At 31.4% G+C, this 23639-nt stretch overlaps 2 protein-coding genes across 51 annotated transcripts in view; one reads left to right on the top strand and one right to left on the bottom strand.

The window, feature by feature from the left end:
* Positions 1-3633, top strand: part of LOC139499880 (activated Cdc42 kinase-like) — a 111109-nt gene extending 107476 nt beyond the window's left edge. For all 50 annotated transcript variants that reach the window (XM_071288480.1, XM_071288477.1, XM_071288469.1 and 47 more), the window contains one exon: positions 840-3633. In XM_071288480.1, coding sequence (XP_071144581.1) covers positions 840-1052 — 213 coding nt within the window. In that variant the 3' untranslated portion in view covers positions 1053-3633. The remainder of the gene's footprint in view (positions 1-839) is intronic.
* A 1663-nt stretch (positions 3634-5296) lies between these two features.
* The window catches only part of LOC139502349 (WD repeat-containing protein WRAP73-like), a 54210-nt gene continuing 35867 nt past the window's right edge, over positions 5297-23639 (bottom strand). Inside the window, exons 9-14 of the mRNA XM_071291810.1 lie at positions 11966-12043; positions 10463-10556; positions 9987-10112; positions 8489-8572; positions 8010-8117; positions 5297-6666 (exon numbers count right to left, since the gene is read on the bottom strand). Of these exons, the coding sequence (XP_071147911.1) occupies positions 6548-6666; positions 8010-8117; positions 8489-8572; positions 9987-10112; positions 10463-10556; positions 11966-12043 (609 nt within the window). The 3' untranslated portion in view covers positions 5297-6547. The remainder of the gene's footprint in view (positions 6667-8009; positions 8118-8488; positions 8573-9986; positions 10113-10462; positions 10557-11965; positions 12044-23639) is intronic.

Here is a 23639-nt window from a genome sequence, read left to right as displayed (position 1 = left end):
GTATAGAAATATTTTAATCTATATGTCAGTCGTGCATGTTTTATTTGACCTTGACCTCATTTTCATGGTTCATTGCTCAGTGTTAAGTTTTTGTGTTTTGGTCTGTTTTTCTTAAACTACAAGAATTGGTCAACTGTATTAGTTGTACAGAAGAATTGTTAGCTATACATGTCTGCCTGGCATGGTTCATCTGACTTTGACCTCATTTTCATGGTTTTCTTGGTTAATGTTAAGTTTTTGTGACAGTTGTAATAAAAGCTTAATATTTAGGATTATCAACATAATATCAATGATAAGAAAAGAAGGCCAGACATTTCAGTGTGTGTACTATTGTTATCAATTATACATATTTATTAATTTAATATTCATTATTTCAAAACAAAATTTACTCCCTTAAAATGGCAATTTTTTGTTTCACTATTTAAGCAACAAATGTCACTTTCCAGAAATGAGTTATATACATGTACAAGATTATAGATTAAAGCAACCTTATAATTTTTGTCTGATATGTTGAGAACCCGTAGCAATGCAGCACATAATGTTTGATGATAATGAGAATGGAAATGGGTAATGTGTCGAAAAGACAACCTGATCAAAGGACAGAAAACAACCAAAGGCCATCAATTGGTCTTCAACACTGCAAGAAAATCCCTCTTGCAGATGCCGGCTTCAGTTAGCCCCTTAAAAAAAATGTATGCTAGTTCAGCAAAAATGAACATCACACTAAACTATGAAACATGTAAATAAACCAAAATTAAAATAAACATACAAGACTAATAAAGGCTAGAGGTTCTTTGTTCCCTTTTGAAAATGAAATAACAACTACTATTATATTACAGATTAGTGTTGAAGATTGCCAGCAGGCCCTAACAGAGACTAAATGGATTGTTCCCATGGCAATAAAATATGTTAAACTCAAACAATTATTAAGTGCTCAACTAGGGGACATAACCCTTTGTAAGGAAGCCTTAATGGCATGTGACTGGGATGTCCAGAGAGCAGCCAATCATGTTCTCTCAAATTTATCTAGTCCAGAAATAATTGATGTGTAGCCATAGTGATGTAGTCTATTTATAGACTGAATTTGAATGAATGAGAAGACTATTTTTAGATGACTTGAATATGTGTGAAGATGGTCAAGAAAGATTGTGATGAAGTATTTGTAATTTTTGATACTGACAAATTGGTGCTTTAAAGGAATCAACTATAAGAATGGACGTTGAAAGTAGAAATATTGATGCATTTAGTATTATTTATATGTAATTAATATTTAATGTTGAATGTGTTTGTATCAATCAAAATTAATAAAATTAGTTTATGTACATTTATTAATTATGCACGAATTACAAGGATATGTTATATTAATTTACAGTCAGTAAATTACATACCTGTAATAAATAAACAAGTGATGTGTCCATGCGATGTTCACAAGATTTGACAGTCAATTTTGAACTTAACTGCTCCACAATGTTCAGTATTACAATTGCATTATAACTGCTTGATCCTTTAACAGTCATAAAATTATTGGCTTCGGTGAAAAAAAATACTACTACAAACTGTTTGTAATGTGATGTTAATGATATTAACACCTGTAAAACAGGTTTGTTCAATTTATTGGAAATAATATAGTGTTTAATTACCAATTGGTCCACTTTTTACAGAACTATTCTAATGATCTCAGATTCATTTAAACTTTTCTCTCCATCTTCCAGACACAGTGTTTTGACCATTGAAATTTTCTCTCCATCATGATCAGTGTTTTGACCCTTGAAATTTTCTCTCCATCAGGTTCAATGTTTTTGACCATTGATATTTTCATCTGATAATGCAAAACTTACATAATCTGTAGTCCAGTTTTTGTATTTTTTTATGATTCATCAGAGAGTAACTTTTGTGTGGTACAATGTATTTTACATATACAAATGTAAGCAGTGAAAAAAGATGCATTGTTTTTTTTTATGGAAAACATATTAAAGTTTAGTTGTATTAAGTTTTTTTATTTTATTTTTTTTGTGCAATATATTTAGTTAAATTTAATTGCTCAGTATTTTTTTTATTGTTCTGTGTTAAGAATTATTCTGTGCATAACATAGGCTTGCATTGACATTTAAGAAGATTCAATTCTTCCAAAGTCCATGTTTTTAGGAAATGAAGGAACATATTGTCCATTTTCTTCAATTTAAAGTTCTCAATACATTTCATATCAGTCAGTAATAAAACATCACTATGCAAACTTAGATGTAACCTGTTAATTTGAAAAGCTACATAGCTTACAATTTAAATTGTATTCCAGGCATGCAATGTTTTTAAAATTATATATAAGTTTATAATTTCTAAATATGACCTATGTGACTGTTGAAAGTTAAGAATATTTGGAGGAAAAAATGTTGTTTCCTTGAAATTCAGAAGAAAAATTATAGTTTTCACTGATAAGGAGAAAAAGATGTGAGTTTGTTTATTAAGCAGATGTGCTTGCAGATTTGTTGCTTTGATGTGAGTTTTCAGCATAATAAATACAGAGCATAATTTATTAAAAATATGTACAAATGTTAAAAAAGAATTGAGGGCATTTTATCAAAAATTCAGCATATACTTAAAGGTTGTGAATAACATTGTAGATTACATTAGTCTAATACTTTCTTTATTTTTTTGGTTTATAGGTTTTTTTTTTCAATCTTTTGAAAAAAATAGATACCGACTTAAAAGTGGCACTCAAAAATACAAGTAAATTTTCTTTAAACGGGATTTGCATAAAATGCAAGAAAAACTTTCAGATTGTATCTGTGTTCCAAGTTCATACTTGTATATATCATTGAGGAGATAGTTGTAATGCTTTTGTACATCACTTCATTTTGCCAATAATTTTAATGTGCAATACAAATTAATATGTAATTATTATGATATCTAAGTCAGTAAACTGCTTCCAAATTTGATGCTAAAATATCAACATTGGTGCATAGATCTAGCCTCCGTCACAGAGATCAGCTACAGATCTAGCGTCCGTGACAGAAACTAGTGCATAGATCTAAGCTATGTAATAGAGACTGGTGTATAGATCTAGCCTATGTGACAGAGGTCAGCTTCAGATCTAGCCTTGGTGATAGAGACATGCTATAGATCTAGATTCCGTGACAATGACCAGCTTTAATTTGTTGTAGAAATTCTCTAGCACAATCACAAATTAATGTTTGTTTGTATTACACATTGTCCTATAAGAGTTGAATTTATATGCAAGTCACTAAATGGAAATTGTAACAGTTTTAAAATCTGTTAATTTCAATTATTTTTTGACAATTCTCTGTTTCTTTTACACTTTGCCATTTTGGTAAAAAAAAGTTATCACACACACTGTTAAATATGTAACGTCAGGCAAACAGGATATGCTACCTGCTTTTGCTTCAATTAGTATTGTAGGATTAGTATCCCTGCAAACAACAAATTTTTGCTGGTCTTTGTACATTATATATGCAAGCCTTTGTGCCATATACCTGTATATTTGTCAACTTTTTAGTTTAACACAGGGCACAGGTAGAGCCCATATTATTTTGTAAAGTTAATATTGTTAGATAGAATTATAATGAATTCATTCAATATTTGAACCTTTAAAATTGATAAAAAATTTACTACATACAATGTGTTTTGTCAATATGTAAGTGGCATGTAAAAAATGCCAAGCATGAATAGTAAATATCATTGTAGTATGGCTAATCAGATGATGTGGTATGATTGACAATGATACAGCTCTCCAACACAAAAGAAATAATGTATGTTGTACATTATTAGACACAGTGAATATTGTGAAAAAAAGTAAATACAATCAAAATATGTTACATTTAAAGGTTAAAATAAAAAAAAAAATGTAGTGGGGGGGGGGGAGGCAGTTTTTGTCAGCACCTGCCACCCAGACAATTGTAATTGAGAATTATAGTGCATTATAGTGTGAAAAGTTGCTCTGATACCCATCACCCATGTATTATTAATATAATGTGCCCTCCAACCCCCCACCCCCCCCCTACATTTTTTTCTGGAATAGTCCTAAATAATATATACAAAAAAAGAAGATGTAGTATGATTTCAAATGAGATAAACTATACACCAAAGACCAAAAAGACAGAGGTGTTACAACTACCGGTAGTTTATAGAGCACAGCCTTCAACAACGATCAAAATGGTTTCCAGATGGTAATACAAGCTTGATTTATTTGATTGCAATGAAACTTGCACAGATAAAGGGAAGGTCAAAGATCAAGGTCACAGTTACTTAAAAAGAAAAAATAGGGAAATAGATTCCAGATATGATTCAAGTAAAATGTAGTTTTGTACTTATGATTCTACATCATGTCAATAAATAAAATTGAGAAAGGAAAAAGGGAATATGTCAAAGAGACAAAAACCCATCCAAAGAGCAGACAAAAGGCAAAGGCCACCAATGGTTCTTCAACATAGCGAGAAAATCCCACACCCAGAGGTGGTCCTCAGCTGGCATCCAAGTAAAATTATGTACTAGTTCAGTGAAAATGGACGTCACACTTAACTCTAAAACATATAAATGAACTAAAATTAAAAATCATACAAGACTAATAAAGGCCAGAGGCTCCCAACTTGGGACAGATGCAAAAATGCAACAGGGTTAAACATGTTTTGTGAGATCTCAACCCTCCCCCTATACCTCTAGCCAATGTAGAATAAAGAAACACTTTACAATACACACAGTATTTACAATGTTTATTTATATTTTGCTTTTCTCGTTTTTCATGACGTCTTCATACAAAATCTGTTGGATGTGTACTGATTCATACTCAAGTTCAGGAGTTCATAATTAAGTTGTAATTGACTTTTAACTAGCTTTCAGTAACTGATTTCTCTTATATCAGTGATTTGTGTTTAACCTTATCCTAGGAAACATGTGTACTCAGTTTAAAGTTGATTGGACTTTATCAAAAACTACCTCTACTAAAAACTTGAACCAGAAGCGGGACAAATGGACAGACGAACGAATGGTCGCACTGACCAGAAAACATAATGCCCATAAATCTAATTAGATTGAAAAAAAATGGCAAACAGAGGCAATTGTGGATTCTGATCCGACTAGTTTTAGAACATTTCTCTGAAAGTACAGTCAAATCTTACCAAACTTTTTAGGAATGATGATTAAAATTAGCCTTTACAATGGTTCATTATTTTCTAATGATTCCAGTTTGATCTGGAGAAAAACATGGCAACCAGAGGCAATTCTTGATTCTTTCTGATCAATGTTTACAGAATAAATGTTAAGATGGCTTTGCAGATAGACTAGCTAACTTTATAATGATTTATTGTTACATAATAATATAATTGATTACAAACTAAATGCTGTCAACTTTTCAATATAATAACAGTCATACACTCAATATACGATTACTTTATACAATGAAATCTATCAAAACAAAACAAAATCTGTTCTTCTCATCTAATCATTTTATTGGGCTTTTTGCTTTCTTTGAAAGAAATACATTCCAATAAAGAATTTGAAAGGGGTCTGGCCCCGAGATATTGAATAAAATTTCTGATCTGAACCTTTTTTTAATTTTTTTGTCCCGTTAAGAGAGAAAGAGAAAAAAATGTGTCTCAGCATTTTCCAATTAAAATATCATGTTGCTTACAATGCATTTTCATAAAAAATAATCTTTTCAAACTCGGCATCATGAAAAAAAACTATGTCTTTTAAATTTAGATTCAGGGTATACATCAATGACACAGTTACTCAACAACATAAAATAAAAATCAAACATATGCTTTACTTATAAGATGTTTAGATTTGATAGATTTCATTTTATATAATAGCACTATACAAACAAATGGTTTTTTTCTTGGACGGAAAAAATTTCAAACTGGAATGTACCAACAAATTTGATATGTATAATATTCAATAATAGCACTATACTATTATTTAATCTGGGATTTGTTTTTCGATTAGAATAAATCTCAGGACAATTTCATTTTAAGTTACAGCAGGAATTCTTTTCTTTTAAGGTTTAATCTACACAGTCAAACAACCAACAATATCAAATTTAAATCTTTATTTGATTTTCATTTATCTGCCCTTTTTATAACAGATTTTTTCTTCCTATAAATATAACATTTGAAAACAAAATCTCCCAAATAAGCACGATTGTCAGAAGTTTTTACACAAATTTCTATGATTGTTTAGGTCAAATATGTATATTTACAAAATTATGTCTCTCTTTATGTTTTATTTTTCTAAAATCCTCATTTAAGTTTGCTGTTACTTTTCTCTTCATATCCATATATCAAACTTGAATTCTCAAACCTAAACAAAATATCCCATACTGAAAACATTATCAGAATTCTTCAATCTTATTCTTAGATACAACAGACACAAACTGCAAGTTTGATAGTACTTCCCTCTTATATTACAATTATAAATTATAAACACTGACGCTCATTTATACAGAATGTATCACTTTCTACATCAGATGACTATGCCCGTCTCTTCAGTATGACATCCCTATTCAATCCCAATGTTTAGCACTGTCTTTGTCCTGGTTTTATGCGGCCGTCTCAGCCGTGTTATCAGTAAGATAACATACACACATCTGATCCTTACTCATCAGTAGAATGGTATTACCCTCTGTATGCCATAATAAACCCTGAACATTGAACGAACCTGCAATGTAAAATATCAATTTTGTTATTTTTTGTTAATATATATCAGCTGGTAAGGGTTAGGGCTTTTCCAGAATAATTCTAAATTATTTGTATGGGGATAAAATTTGATGGGTGATGGTTATTTAAGAAAGATTGCTTGAACATTTAATTGAAAAATCTTATTTAAAATGTTTGCATGGTGGGGTATAATAAAAAGTGCCTTCCTCCCCCACCTCCCTAATACATTTATTTTTGGGACAGCCCTTACTAAAAAAAATGCCACAAAAATAACATATAGAGTGGGGCGCACATATTCGCCAGGGACACATTTTCGCAGTTTTGTGCTTTTGAGGTGTAAACACTTCAAAAGGATAGCTGAAATGGAAGAAATATGCCGGTAAATTAGATTTTTATAACAAATATGATTATCTTTTAAACTACGACAAAATTGCGGCACTTACCACAAAGGACCAAAAAACGGACAACAATTTGCAGCCAATTTCCTGAATGAAAAACACGATTTCAAAGAAGTATTTCTTGGTAATTCTTTGACCGATTACCCTAAATTTCAGTTATGTACACCTTTGAAAAATGTCTGCTATTCATCTATAATGAAATTGATTTGAAAAATAATGTTTAAAGCTGCAGTTAGTTATGTTTAAATAGATGTATAAAAACGGTGAATATGTGTCCCCCATTGACAAAACATCAGGCAATTTCAAACACCCTTTAATCAAACTTTTTAGATGATTATTTTCAAACAAACACGTTTTTAAGCTTAAGAATATTTTGCATTTGAAGTTATCTTCATACAGAAATATCAGTATACTTCAAAAACATATAGACCTGAACATAAGCTGTAGAAAACATAGAAAGATATGGCGAAAATGAGCACCCCACTCTAACTATTTGAGTATGTAGTGTACTTATTTGTTGGTAAACCATAAATTTTCTGTTGGTTGTGAAATCTTTTTTTCCTTGTTTCACATATAGTATAGACATTTGTCTATACTAAAGTCATCTTAAAAGTTAACTTCTATATATTTTTTCTATGTAATAGGGTTCATATTACATTGACATATACCTTACATTTCTTTTGTTTTTCCATCCTTTTTATTATTAACCTCTGCTTACCATTGTGAACATAAGAGTTATCTACCTTAGAACAGTTCTTGTATGAGAACATCCATTTATTCAAATTATCATTTCGTATTTGAATTTTCCTCAGAGTTTGGTATTTTTTTTTATTTTTTCAGCATTTCTGACAGTGAATGAGTATAGAATTATAAATCAGTACTTTTTTTTAGTGAACATAGTGGGTTCATTTGAAATCTTTGGTTCTAACTTGAAACAATTGCATACCTTCAACTGGTACTTCCACTGACAAACTTCCTGCCGGAGACCACATATATAACTTGCTTGTTCCAGTAGCAACGGCAAGACGTGCTTGATGAGGGTCCCATTTAATAGCTAAAACAATAGGAAACAAATCATTTATCATAATTCTAAACATCACATAAAGTAATAACTTAATCAAAAGGACAAGTTTGACATATAAAATGTAACCTAGTGACAATCATGTGCTGTATATATAGTTAATTATCTGTGATGCATTTCCCACAATGTGCAGAATATTTTCTGATAAGCAAGAGACCAAAGATGTTATTTAAAGCCTCAACCTTACCACCATTGGAAACAGCATACCAAAGTTTTGCTTATTTTGTCAATAAAAATCAATTCTGCACAAAAAAGTTATCTTTTGTTATAAAGATCCATAATGCTTCTGGTAGGTATACGTTATCAAAAGACAAATCATAGACAGTACGATCTTACAAACTTACATTTGATTGGTGAATTAAGAATCATGACTGTACACAGGGCTAATCTTCTGATATCCCATATCCATAAAGTACCTGGCATATTATCTGAAATTTAAAATTTAAAAATATAACATCTTTCAAAAATGTTACCTTGGGGTATGTTTTTAGTTGTGTTAAAATCAAATTTCAATTACTGTCATTGCTAGATTTAATTTTGAAAATTTTTAAATGTAAAAGTGAAGAAATACTCCATCATCCTCCCTTAAATTTTGTACATGTATATAGTGTTCTGCAACTACAGTTAACTCTCGTTGTCTCGAACTCGGTTGACTCGAAATATCGGATGAGTCGAAGTTTTCACATGGTCCCGAACTTTGTTCCATATAAATGAAAGTAATTCGACTCCTGATGATTCGAAATTGGATGAGTCGAAATTTTGGTTGAGTCGAACTAAATTTACGATCCCAAGGTTAACAAAAGCATTAAAATTCATCATTTATCTCAAACTAATACAAATAGGTCAAAGCTATTTAAATAGATTGAAGAGTTAATCTGACAATACACGTGTAATTAAATTTCCAGTCACTGACCACTGTATTGGTTTATGTCATGCTATTTCCACGAGTGTTTACCTAAGATTATCTTTTATAGAATTTTTATAAATGATTAGAGATGCATTGTTAATGATTTAAAATAATTACAAAACAATTACTTGTGATTTACACTAATGAGCTTGGGTTTGTATAAAGTAAGGATTATGACTTCCGTTGTATTTTCTTTTGAAAAGAAAGAGTGAGATAAAACAAAATGAAGAGGAATCTTAATTTTCTAACGTCTCTTGTATACGAGAATAAACAATTTTGTGAACTATAAACGACCTGAATAACGGAACTATCGATGTGAAATTACTCTCTCTGATAAAAGCCATAGGAAAAGGTTGTAACTGAAACAATTGAGTAAGAAAAAATAATGTTATTTATAATAATGAAAGACCTTGACATACACGTACATCGATTTGATACCAGAATATCGATCCCCTTCCCATATTCACCCAGATTTATTTTAGCTTTAACGAGCTAAGCAAGAGTTGTGTCCCTTGTTCTGTCAAACTTCCGGTTTTCGTTTGAGTCGAACTATGTGTATCTCGAAATGTTTCTCTGGTCCGGTTGACTTCGAGATAACGAGAGTCGACTGTATGTAAATTTCATCAATAACTGTCTTGCCGTTTATGACGAGTTGCACTTTCAAGAGAATATTGTCACATTCTTCAATACAGAAGTAAGTAAATTTTATTATCTTCCCTACATCATGTACAACCAGGATTATATTCCTTATGTACATCCTCTAGTTATGTTCTAAAACTTTGTAAAGTTTCAATATCTGATTTAGTAAGATTCCTACACACCTCCAAAAATTTGGCAGGGGCTATAACTAATGGCTGGATTTAATCATATACTTATATTTGGTTTAAGAAAAAGTACCCAATTCCTATTTCATCTATAAAATCTTTTATACTTGCCATTCCTAGTGTACATGTATTTACAATCACAACTAAAGGCCACCATCCCAACTCCTATCTTTGGGTTAGCCTTGTTTATATCTGGTTTGGTAATTGGTAGTTTTATGTCACCTTGCTGAACTTCAACTGAAAAGAAAACCAAGTATCTTAGATATATATAAATAGTATGCAAACTCTTGAAAAAAAAATAAAAAATAGAACTGTAGTGAACTCACAAAAAGAATATTGAAGTTAGAAATTTGATTATCTCCCCTTAAACAGACATTATATTCTTTTTTTTTCGCATTCTCAGGGAATGTTCATCTACTGTGTACTTTTTGTTTTATCAATATATCTGTAGCTGTGATGGAAGAGTAGCTCTCACAAGGGACACAGATGTACAGTCAGATATTGAATTCCTATACAATGAATGCCCTTCCCCTTAAAAAAAAACTTGTTTCACAGACCCCAAAACATGTACTACAGAAACTACTTACATTTACTCTGTGGAGTGAAGAGAGTTGCTGTGGGGGCATCAATATTGTCTCCTGGTGGCAGGGGAGCCCTGGTTTCTACTTCTTTATATACAACCTGAAATATGTTTAAAAATTATGTGATAACAGTGTTTCCTCAATAATAGTGCTAGGATCATCTGTGGAGTCATTATTGTTTTGTGATATCAAATTCCTTTAGTTTAAACAGTATTCATTAATGAAAAATTACAAGATAAAATATTACAATGTTACATGAAATTTAAATATGGGATTCGGAAACAATAGGAGTCAATGATAAAACAGCAAAACTAATACCATTGAAACTGGAATTTTGATTGCAACTTATAGTTTGTTATAAAGGATGGAACTATCATAAATTTTAATTTTCTAAATGTTCAATTTACTCTTTTCTTGAATAATGATAAATTGGTCATGCACTGGACATTAAACTCTCAATAATCAATCTACAATATTCCTACTGTCTTGTTACACAAATTATCAACCTTTCCTTTGTTTGTTGGTAGCTGGGTTCAAGTTGTTCAGATTTATGTTATACTAAGTAACTTTGTAGACTGCTATTTGTCTTTTTGTTGTTTTTTATTTGTTGTTGGTTTTATTGGTCTTTCTTTTACTTGCAAGTTTACATTGTCTTTCGGGTATCTTCATCCCCCTTTTTTTTGGTTACAATTGACATTGCCAACTAGTATAAATAGATACTATAAACATGTAGATGTATAAACAGTTACAATCAATAACTGATTACCAAATTACTCAAATATAGTGCTGCTGGATGTATGTTATAATTTTAACTGTAGCTTAGTTACATACATTATCTTTATACCATATTACTATATTATCTTAGTGTTGCTAGAATCAAACATTTTCTACTTAAAACATGGTTATCATGTATGGTGAGAAAAAAAATCTCCTAATCTTTAAGGAGCATGCCAGTTTTGGTAAGGTTCATGTTGCTCAGTCTTTAGTTTTTCCATATTATGTTTTGTATAATTAAGGAATGACTGTAACATTTTTTCTGTCTATGAAGAAATAACATAAAAAATTTGGCACACACTGAATAACGCCACAGTGGGTTATTTAACAGTGTGCACCACATTTTTTATGTTATTTCGAATAGACAGAAAAAATATAACAGTCATTTCTTATAATTTAATTCTAAATTCCATTTTAAACTGTAGAAAACCTTGAAAAAACGTTGATGACGTCACGGTCACATGACTAAATTATGTCTATGGTCTGATAACAAAATAACGTCAGCCAATCAGAAGACGCGTTACATCCAAAATTAAATTATTGTTGTTTGTATTTCGGTGGTTTTTCATTTTTTTCATGGCGTTGTTAGTTTGTTTTTAACTTCTGAGTTTGAATATCTCTTTGGTATCTTTGGTATGTTATATCTTGCTAGTTGACCATTCTGTTTAAATGTATTGCTTAGGAACAGTTTTATTTAAATGTTTTGCCTTAAGTTACAAACATTTATCTACATACCACATTACTGCAGTCCAGTATTGCTGGATGACTGTGTTCCGCTACTGTCTTCCATGTGATGTGGTTCAAAATTCTCACCTGAAACAGAAAAAATGAATATTTAACAGAAGGCATTGCTTGTAAGTTTGTAAACTTTCTTAGGTATCTGTCTGCATGACAGACTTCCTACATCTCTTTTTATTTGTATTCTGTACAATAATCAGAATCTAAAACCAACAAACAAACTACAAACAAATTCTACCATGAATCAACAATATTATAATTGTTATACTGACTACTGAACTTTTACAAAAATGCTGTCTAAACAATTTCCATTTGTTAAAGCCTTTTATAATCCTGACAATCTAGTAAGGAACTTTTAGCAGACTTGCTTGAACATCATGTTAAATTTGTTGGGTCAAATAAAAAATACCTATAGAGCTAAAATGCCCTCTGACTTTGTGTCCAAGGGAATAACTCAAACTTAAATTACATTAAAAAAGCTATTTATGCTTTTATGTGTACTTTGTAACATAAAAAGTCTGCCTGAATGGATAAAGCATTCAACCTTAGAATTTAACAGTGGTGGATCCAGAAATTTTCGAAAGAGGGGACCCACTGACAGTCTTAGAGGGACCTTCCCTCCACTCATACTTCAATGATTCCCTAAATAATCGGCCAAATATTTCCCACAAAAAGAGGATGGGAGCTGGGCACCCTCCTCCCCCTTATTCCACCTCAGTTTGAGTGGACTGGATCACCATTTCCAACATGGGATCTAACATCATGTCAAGTTTCATGATCAAATCAACAATAACATAGACCGTCTAATAGTGTACACATCTGAATTCATCTCTTTAAATTGAATAATTTATGATATTTTTACATATAGTAAACTATGTAAGAGAAGTTGTAATGACAGGATAGTAGGCTGACTGGGTAAATTTCTTAATTCTTTAGAAATGTTCCATGAACAAGAACATTCCTTATGTGCTAGTCCTAAGTCAGGATCGTTGGTTAATGTCTGTCATATTTTACAGAATTTTCCTGTTACAATGATTGATTGATGTTAAATGCCACTTTCAACACTATTGTGCTATTTTGTGGAGGCCATTTTTTGTTTGCTGAGTGCCTGGAGAGAAACAATGATTAACCCCCGTTGGTAGGAAAAATGACAATCCTAACTAATTGAGATTGGAGTTGAGTGCACCTACCAGTTTTGAATTCAAACTCAGTATTGACTGGCTAGTGATACATTAGTTGGACTACTTTGACCACTTGGCCACTAAAGCCTCTTGTTTTGTTAAAAATACGGTCCTTAGTTTTTACATTTGTATTGTTTTATGTTTTTTATGAAATGGCTTTTAAAAGCTGACAATGATTAAGGATTTTTCTCTCTATCGAAGTCGTTTTATTACTAATGTTCACATCCAATATGTTTACCTAAACATCCTTTCACTGAATTCACAATTGAGTGAATTAGTTGAAAAGCATCACAAACTTACATTTGACTAAAAGCTGCAAAAAAAAATTTATATCGTACCAGAAAAATAAATTTTCAGAAATTACAAGAAAATATTTAAAAAGACAATTTCACATTACAGATGAGTATAAATTAACATAACATCAATTAAAAATTGTATGTCTCGGATTTCTATCAAGAGAAAATTGTTCTCACATAAAAGAAACAGTAATTATCACATGGCTTCTGAGGTCTGTAAATACCCAAGCATAGAGAATATAAATCCACAATACTGTATTAATTACCATACTGGTATTGTGAAATATTTATCTACATGCATATTTACTCAATATAAAAATAAGAAGATGTGGTATGATTGTCAATAAGACAACTATCCACCACCAGATAGCAAATGACGCAGAAGTTAACAATTATAGGTCACAATATGGCCTTCAACAATTATCTAATGTTGCTTTATTCAAATATTTGTTTCCCTTTTGTAAGACGTCTATTTTTGAGTGTTTGCTCCATCAAAGGACCCTGTAATATATTTGTATATCAAAACTAATATTTGTTATTTTGTATTACATAATTTTTGGTCTACCGGTTTATATCATTTCATCTTTTTTTTCAAAATAAATTAAAAAGGACTTTTGAATAGGTGTTTTTCACAAATTTATAACATGTTCTAAAGAGAAGAATCAGTTGTGAACTTGTGACTGAATTATTTTGTAATAGAATGTGTCGGTGTAGGGTGACATGTCTTCATGTGGACTGTTATCATAAAAACTAGCACGTTGAAAATCTGAACTAATATACAAGGCAGGGTTTATATTAATGTCACATTTCTTGGATTGGCATGTTATATCTGCCACTGAACATTAAACACCAACCCACAACCTCAGTGTTGACTGGGTAGTGATTACAGTAGTAACTACCTAGACCACTCAGCCACTGAGGCCCCACCAACCCATGATTCATTCTATATTTGTAAGTTTGAGCAGTAACATATACATCTACCTTAACTCAGGAATGGACAGAGGGACGAATGGATGAAATGGTATATTTTTGCAAACTCTTTTTGGCAAGATTGATATTTTTTATGCCACTTGCCAAACTATTGTGCTGTTTCGTGGTGGACATTATTTTTGTTGTGGAGGAAGCAGGAGTGCCTGGAGAGACCCACCGACCTTCAATAGGAACACTAACAATCCTAGTCGATTGAGATTAGAGTTGAGTGCACCTGTCCCATGCGGAAATTTAACACACAACCTCAGTTTTGACTGGTTGAGATACAATAGTTAGACTGACTTAGACCTACACTCTGCCATTGAGGCCACTTTTTTGGCAAGAGGACTATAGACATGAACAGTATATTAGGAAATTTATTACTACTTTTCATTTCTTTGATCTTACAGCAATTCAACAAAAAAGACGAAAAAATATGCAATATTATATAATAATGTATTTATATGATGTTCCAATTGAGTGAAAATTACCCCACGTCTAATTCCTAACTTAGGGGGTATCATAAATCATATATTTAATCATTGGAACCCCTATATATAGGTAGACTAAAAATGTACTTAAAATACCAAAAAAGCATACTTTTTTATTACCTTAGAATGATTATCATTAGAAACTGAAAAAACACACAAGACATGCTTTCTAATCAAATGCATTAAACTAAGCTATAAATTAAAATAAAATCTAAAACATCTATCTGAACAAGATAAATATTTATGCTATGCTTATCAAAGCAACTTTGCCCTTTTGTGTTATCAGTATCAGCCATAACACTTTTAAAGTTGTAGTTTTGATCAAACTGTAAACATATCCAAGATCAAAGGTGCATTATAAACACAATTGTTTTATACTTTTTTAAATGCTTTTTTATTTTTTAATCAAAGTAGGTTCATCTAAAGTCAAATATTAAAATAAAGTTTCCCAGAATAACCAATTCAAAACCATGTAGGAGGTATCCTGTTTCAAAACTTAAGTGCCAACCCCTTGGACTCTTTTTCCGGGAAAAACCTTTTCTACGTGTAGTTTACGATTTGTTTGCTCATGAAAAACTGTAGATAAACCAGGACAAAATGTCTAAGAAATAATGAACTTTAATGGCAACTAGAAAGAGAGCTGAAACAAATATGATAAACAATGAAAATATGAAATCATACTCAGTGAAAAGACAAGAGGCTTCAAATCATACTCAGTGAAAAAACAAGAGGCTCCATGATGACTTTTGCTAACCTTGCTATTTTTCAAAAATATTTCAATTATCTTTGCAGCACTGTCTGTGTTATGATATGTTGATCATTGCACTCTGACTTTGAAAGTCAAACATTAATCTAAATGATAAAATCTTTTAACGATATTTTCTTATTTTCAGATCTACCAGCAGGCCAAAAATATTTACCCTGCAGAACAATCTTAAATAGTACGACCTAATCATACTGAAAAATTGCTTATCACAACAAATAAACTTGAGAATGGAAATGGGGAATTTTTCAAAGAGACAACAATCCAACCATAGAACAGACAACAGCAGAAGGTCACCAATGGGTCTTCAATGTAGCGAGAAACTCCCCCACTCGGAGGCGTCCTTCAGCTGGCCCCTAAATATCTATGCTAGTTCATTGACGTCATACTAAAGACAACTTGTAAAACAAGATGATACCCCTTCTATAAGTATTTGGTAAACAGCTGATGAGCAACTGTTGTAACAATGCATCACATTGTATAGCATACTAACATGAAGCATGATACCAAATTTCAGAAAGTTCTGATTTGTAGTTCCTGAGAAAATGTGAAAAAGTTCATACTTGGCCATCATGTGAAAGAAATACAAGTTTTTGGGCTAGCAGGAAGTTGATTGATTAATAGGTGATTGCTTTACATTAGCACAACAAGCCTACATCACTGCTAGAAACCGGAAGTTAATAAGCATTAGCAATTTAAATGGGTAAAAATGTATAGCATTCTTACATGTTGTTTGGCACCAAATTTTAATAAGCCCTGATTTGTAGTCAAATGGAATAATGCAATAAAAATTGGATGGACAAAAAAATATATATTCAGACAGATTGATTGGTGATCAAAATTAATCCTTATACTCCTCTCCTTTGGAGCAAGAGCATCTTTGTAAGAACGTTCAAGATGGTGTTTTTCAACTTCAGACTGTTTGGGGTTTTTTTTTGCATTCTTTTAGATTAAGCTGCAGTGTTATTTGACCTTGTATAAGTATATGTATTTGTCCACATCCTACATAAATTCCCTGCCTTAGACCTTGACACGACATCTACAGCTATATTTTACAGTTGTTTTTATAGCTTGAGCTGCATCTACTTAACTTCTGTTTAGGTATACAGATTATGTTAATTTACAAGTCAGCTTTAACAAATATTGACAGTAATGTCTATGCTGACGGGGACTTTTTATTCACATTCTTCAGTTACCTAGAAAAATCTATGAATAATTTTAATTTTCACCATTATTTATAATCATTCCTTTTTAAATTGATTACTAGGTTGAAATTTACATTTCACAAAAATCTGTTAAATCTTTTATTCAATGAAAACCCATAAATATCTACAGGACAGCGATGACACTTCAAAACAAATATAAACAAAAGTTGGTAACTAGGGAAACACTTAATACGAGTGTATGTTTCATTTGCGTCAATGAATTTGAAAGAATTCTATCGATTTTACATATACAGGACATTTTATATACCCATTGAAAATTTAGAAAACTGATGCACTCGAGTGTAATGGAAACCTCATGGCTTGTGTATCAGCTGTTACTCGATATGACCAACAAAAAGATTATAACAGTAGAAAACCTTGTCCTAAATGGGACATTAAATGGTCTAATAATGACAGATCATGATGCAACAAGTTTTACATTTTTTCCCCAAAACATTGTTTTTTTCTTTATTTCAATCAGCAATTCCTGGTCCAGATTTCAAAAATTTCAAATAATAAATGGTATATATACCTATAGCTATATAACTGCACTAGATGCACATTTCGACAATAAGAGTCTCTTCAGTAATGCAAAATATTTGAAAATCTGACTTCTCCAAAAAGGACCTAAAGTATAGTCAAATCTGTTAAGCCGTGAATTAAAGAGTTACTTCCCTTCTATAGTAATCTTTCTTACATTTATTGATCTCTTATTTTGAGCTGAGGTGGGATTTGTTTAAAATAAAATAATGCAATTGATTATGAAAAATAGTTTTGAATGCAGATTACTTGAATTGATTCAAAAAGTCTCTCCTGAGCATGCCATGCTCTAAAGTTTCCACTAAAGAGGGGGGATAGGAGGGGTCCTGATCCCGAAACCTGGGCTTAAAAACATGAATTCTTCAGGTCCTGAAATTTGAAAACAGACTTCCTGGATCCCAAAAAGGTCAATCCCGAAATCCTCAGCTTAAAAACACCTGATTCCGACTTCCTGAAAAAGTTCCTGCCACCACTCACTAAAATCAGCTTTTCTTAATGCTTTTACCATCTATCACCCTTTAAAGTCATTTGAAAATGAAAATAAATGCATTCTAAAAATATATACTTCAGCATTTTAGTCCTGAACGACTTATTTGTACTAATTGGACTGACAGATTTGTACTGTTCAAACTATTATTTCTAATGTATAGCATGTATGTCATGTATAGAAAGATGATCTGTTCACATATTTGAACCAAATAAAATCAAACTCCATATCAAGGAATTTCGATATATAAAAGACTACTCCCCTGTAATCAATATATTTTTTCTTCCTCTAACATAAATTATACAAATTAAGCCACCTGTTCAAATCAAAAATTCAAAAAATCGGTCAAAAAAAGTTTATACCCTTTCAATGGAAGATTAAATCGGATCTATCATAAATACAAATTAACTGATTAACCAAAATCGAATTTCCACACTTTAAAAATTATAAATAAATTTGCTATGCTTTATGAAATGGGCAGTGAACTCTGTCATTACTGATTCTGTGTGGTCCATCAAACATTGAATAATAATAGTAAGACAGTTTTAGTCCTTTTTTTCTTTATATAAATCAATGGCACATTTAAAAGTCAGTGTATCATGTTTCTAATAACTAGAATGTATACCAACATTTTATTCTTGTTTGATAACAACGGCAGATATACAAGAACTTCCTGTTACATTGGCAGTAACACAAGGATACACCAGATATATCTTTTAAACAAGAATGCACATGCTGAAATTTTTCACCTATTTTACTAACCATGAAATATAACACGAGTATAAATCTTCGTGAATTTGGTAAACAACTATCACAAAAATTTGACATGATCCAAGAAAATGAGGTCAAGTTCAGATAAACTAAACTCGAAATACATGTACACCTTCCAATTATTCCATACTAAATATTGTTTAAATACAGTTGACCTATTGCAGATCTAAGAAACAAAATTAAACAGGAAAACTACAAATTGATCAATCATAAAAATGAGGTCAAGGTCAGATGAACATTACCTCACAGACACCTTACAATCATTACAGGCTTTAAATATAGTTAACCTATTGCATATAGTTACTAAGAAATAAACTAACCAAGAAAACCTAAGATTAACCAATGAACCATGAAAATGCGGTCATAGTCAGATGATAATTGCCAGGCAGACATATACACCTTACAATCATTCCATACACCAAATATAGTTGAGCTATTGCTTAGAAAAACAGACCATAAAACAAAAAACTTAACATTGATTAATGACCAGTGAAAATGAGGCCAAGGTCAAATAAAACAAGCCAGACTGACATGCACATAAATAAAGTTGACCTATGGCAAACAGTATTAGACCATAACTTTAACCACTGAACCATGTAAATGATGCCAAGGCCAGATTTCCACCTGTCAGTTGGACATGTACAACCAACAAGTATTCCATATACCAAATATAGTAGACCTATTACTTATAGTATCTGAGATTTGGACTTAACCACAAAAACCTAATCTTGTTCACTGATCCATGATTTGAGGTAGAGGTCAAGTGTAAACTGTCTGACAGGCATGAGGATCTTGCAAGGTCTGTAAGAGAGAGATTTATACTAAAAAAATCCCTTTTTTTTCATTTAGTCACTGAATTATGAAAATAAGGTCAAGGGCAATGAACATAACATAATGTATCTTTACACAAAGTATGACAGATCCAAGTAAACTACCATATCAAATATTAAGCTTGTTAAGAAGTTTGCTGCTGGATTACCAGCTCGAGAAAAAAAATACCTTAGTTATTGCAACACATGATTTTAGGTAGATATTGTTGTTAGACCCCTAAAAAAACAAACTCTTCTATAAAATTACTGTCAGTCTACAGAACTGAATAATATCTTGTGCTGTATCTCTGACCTTGAAAATGAAGTTACTTTTGCTATGCATTGTACAAGGATTTCAAGTCTATTTTGTCAACTGAAGATCTCGAACCAGTATCTCTACCATAACAGTAGTTCCTTTATTCTCTCAAGACTATAAACTTTTCTTTTTTTTACAGTTGTAATTTACAAAATCATGTGACAAAATCCTTGTGTGTAAACTGTTGAAAAAGCGTGTATTATATGGGAATATCATGCGAGTTGGCAACTATGATTGTAAATGACCTTGTCCTTGTATTTATGTCCTTGGCATAAAGGACCATGTTAGCTAAACTTGTGTGCTATTGTATCAGCTCCATAACCTTGACCTTACAATTATGTCATTAATGTATTATTCCATCATTTTACAAACAAACCAATTACTGCACCTTTTTTATGGTCTAGTGAGTGTAACAGTACTGTTCTGAATATTGACAAATGACTCTTAATACTCTCACTGAAACATCAAGCATGCCACATCTTAAAAAAGAGATTTATATTCAAATATTTACAATTTAACAATTCAATAAATGCATTCTGTCACATTTGAAGACGTCAATCAGACCTTTTATGAAGCAAATGTGTTAGTTTACAAACACTTATCACAATGCCTAATGAATTTTAATGTGCATCGAAGACATTATTGTACCATGTTAATCCTGGCCAATTTGATGAAGAATTAAATACCATGTTGTAAGCTTATCATCAAATTAAATTTTACAGCATTCTTTCATAAATTATTGTCAAATGTTTATTTTGAATTGAACTGAACGCCTTTAAATGTTACCCTTTATTATTCATTATCATATCATTTTATATCGAAGTAATATATGATGACAAAAGATACAGTTGCATTTTATTTTTTGGCTGAGCATCTAATCACGTTCACCATTGGATCAAAATTTATTCTTCACATTAGAATGTTCATTTGTTATTCATATCAGTATCATAAATAATATACAACAGAAATTATAATACTTTTATGTTAATTAATTAAAATTTATTCATATTTTCTTTATTTGAGGGAAATTTTGGCAAAAAAGAAATAATCAACTTAAACCTCCCAGAGAGAAATTTGATTTTTATATTTTCTATAAATTACAGATTTTGATCCTATTTAATTACCGATACATGTGTGATGCACCATAATCTCTTTTGAGTACTTATCTTTTTATTAATTCCAGTGCCTCATTTACATTATTTGTATTAATGTATGACACCTTTTTAGTTCCCTTTTAGTCTTTGAAATCAAATACCATGCATAAAATAAATGGAATAATGAAATGGATTCAAGTGTATTTAATCTCTGATAAGTAAAATATGGTCAGCTACACATAATGGCAAAAAATCTAACCAAGTATGAGAGCTTTCTTTCAAACAGTTTTAGAGGAGTTGGGTTCTTTCACAGTAGGCATTTCTGGTATTCCAAAATTACTACTACATCAACCAATATATATGCCTGATCCATTACTCCTGTCAAATTGGACAAATTAAAATGACATGGTAAACTATACATAAATGCTAGCAAACCTATCAAGTATAAGAGTTTTCTGTAAAATGGATATTGAGGAATCTATGGAATTAAATCAAAATGATCAAGTCCCATAACTCCTGTAAAAATTATCAAAACAGATGATACAGCATAACTTTTGTGAAGAGAATGTGACAACCAATAATCTTACCAAAAATGGAAGTTTTATGTTATACAGTCTTTGAGTATTCAATTGCCATATCTATTTCATTACTATATGTGGGTTACAAAAATATAGTGTATGATATGTCTTTTCAAGGATTTGTAAAGTATTACTATACAAATCCTTGGTCTTTTGAAGTACTGTTTTACCAAAATATAAAGCCTATATTTGCTGACATATGTTCCACTTAAGGTAAATTTTAATTATTTCTCAATGTACTGGATTGATCTTCAAGCAATTTGCTTGTTTTGAAATGGTTCTAAGACGGAACAGTACTTTTCTTAATTCTTTTATTTTTCTTGCATTCATACAGTTCCCAGATATATATAATATTAAAACTATATGACTTCTAACTTCTATGATGTTGGGAACTATAAATAAGTTGTGACAACGACAGGTTCCGTAACATATTCAAGGTATTCAAGGTCTTATATTACAAAAAGTAAGCAAATTTCAAAAAGATATATTCATCCTTTGGCAATTATCAAAAAAATATATGTCAATATTTAGTCATTTCTTCGAGGGAGAAGATTAAGGAAGTGAAATATAAACTAAACGAAAACAACCTCCCTGTTATCGTCTACAATCTAAAAAAAAATTGACTAAATTTTTTTCAAATGCTTTCATGTTTTTCTCATAAATTTTCCAAAATTACTATTACATAACACCTCTGCCTCATAATTCATTTACATCTATTTTTGCTGATCTCAAATTCAATCTGATTATAGATTCAAGTAATTTAATAATCTAATATAGTAGATAACAAAAGTAACTGTTACAAACAGCTTTCGTGCAACTTATTTATTCAAGTTTTTTTTAAATCCTATTTCATTGAAACAGATGTAGATCCTGGGTGGACTGCAATATAAAACTTTACTCATACATGATCAGTCAAGATTTATGTCAAAATTAGATCAATAATAGTACACTTAACCTTATATCTAAAACCTGTCATTTTCTTATGTACAAAAATAGGTCCAGTCATTATTAACAATTACTGATTTGATTCTGTTATTACGCTCTTTTAACAAAAGTTATTTCCCTTTGTCAACTGCAGACTGGTTCTAAACCAGACTAGATGTGCTGCAGCCAATGGAAAGCAAGATTATTGAAAAGTGTTTTCCCTTTGACAGTTGTAGACTGGTTCTAAACCAGACTAGATGTGCTGCAGCCAATGGAAAGCAAGATTATTGAAAAGTGTTTTCCCTTTGACAGTTGTAGACTGGTTCTAAACCAGACTAGATGTGCTGCGGACAATGGAAAGCAAGATAATTGAAAAGTGTTTTCCCTTTGACAGTTGTAGACTGGTTCTAAACCAGAATAGATGTGCTGCAGCCAATGGAAAGCAAGATTATTGAAAAGTGTTTTCCCTTTGACAGTTGTAGACTGGTTCTAAACCAGACTAGATGTGCTTCAGCCAATGGAAAGCAAGATAATTGAAAAGTGTTTTCCCTTTGACAGTTGTAGACTGGTTCTAAACCAGACTAGATGTGCTGCAGCCAATGGAAAGCAAGATTATTGAAAAGTGTTTTCCCTTTGACAGTTGTAGACTGGTTCTAAACCAGACTTGATGTGTTGCAGCCAATGGAAAGCAAGATTATTGAAAAGTGTTTTCCCTTTGACAGTTGTAGACTGGTTCTAAACCAGACTAGATGTGCTGCAGCCAATGGAAAGTAAGATTATTGAAAAGTGTTTTCCCTTTGACAGTTGTAGACTGGTTCTAAACCAGACTTGATGTGTTGCAGCCAATGGAAAGTAAGATAATTGAAAAGTGTTTTCCCTTTGACAGTTGTAGACTGGTTCTAAACCAGACTAGATGTGCTGCAGCCAATGGAAAGTAAGATTATTGAAAAGTGTTTTCCCTTTGTCAACTGTAGACTGGTTCTAAACCAGACTAGATGTGCTGCAGCCAATGGAAACCAAGATTATTGAAAAGTGTTTTCCCTTTGACAGTTGTAGACTGGTTCTAAACCAGACTAGATGTGCTGTGGCCAATGGAAAGCAAGATAATTGAAAAGTGTTTTCCCTTTGACAGTTGAAGACTGGTTCTAAACCAGACTAGATGTGCTTCAGCCAATGGAAAGCAAGATAATTGAAAAGTGTTTTCCCTTTGACAGTTGTAGACTGGTTCTAAACCAAATAGATGTGCT

The sequence above is a fragment of the Mytilus edulis genome, chromosome 13, assembly GCF_963676685.1.
Source record: "Mytilus edulis chromosome 13, xbMytEdul2.2, whole genome shotgun sequence".
Classification (NCBI taxonomy): domain Eukaryota; kingdom Metazoa; phylum Mollusca; class Bivalvia; order Mytilida; family Mytilidae; genus Mytilus; species Mytilus edulis.
Note: the sequence above shows the minus strand (reverse complement) of the source record. Positions and strands in the feature narration are given on the sequence as shown.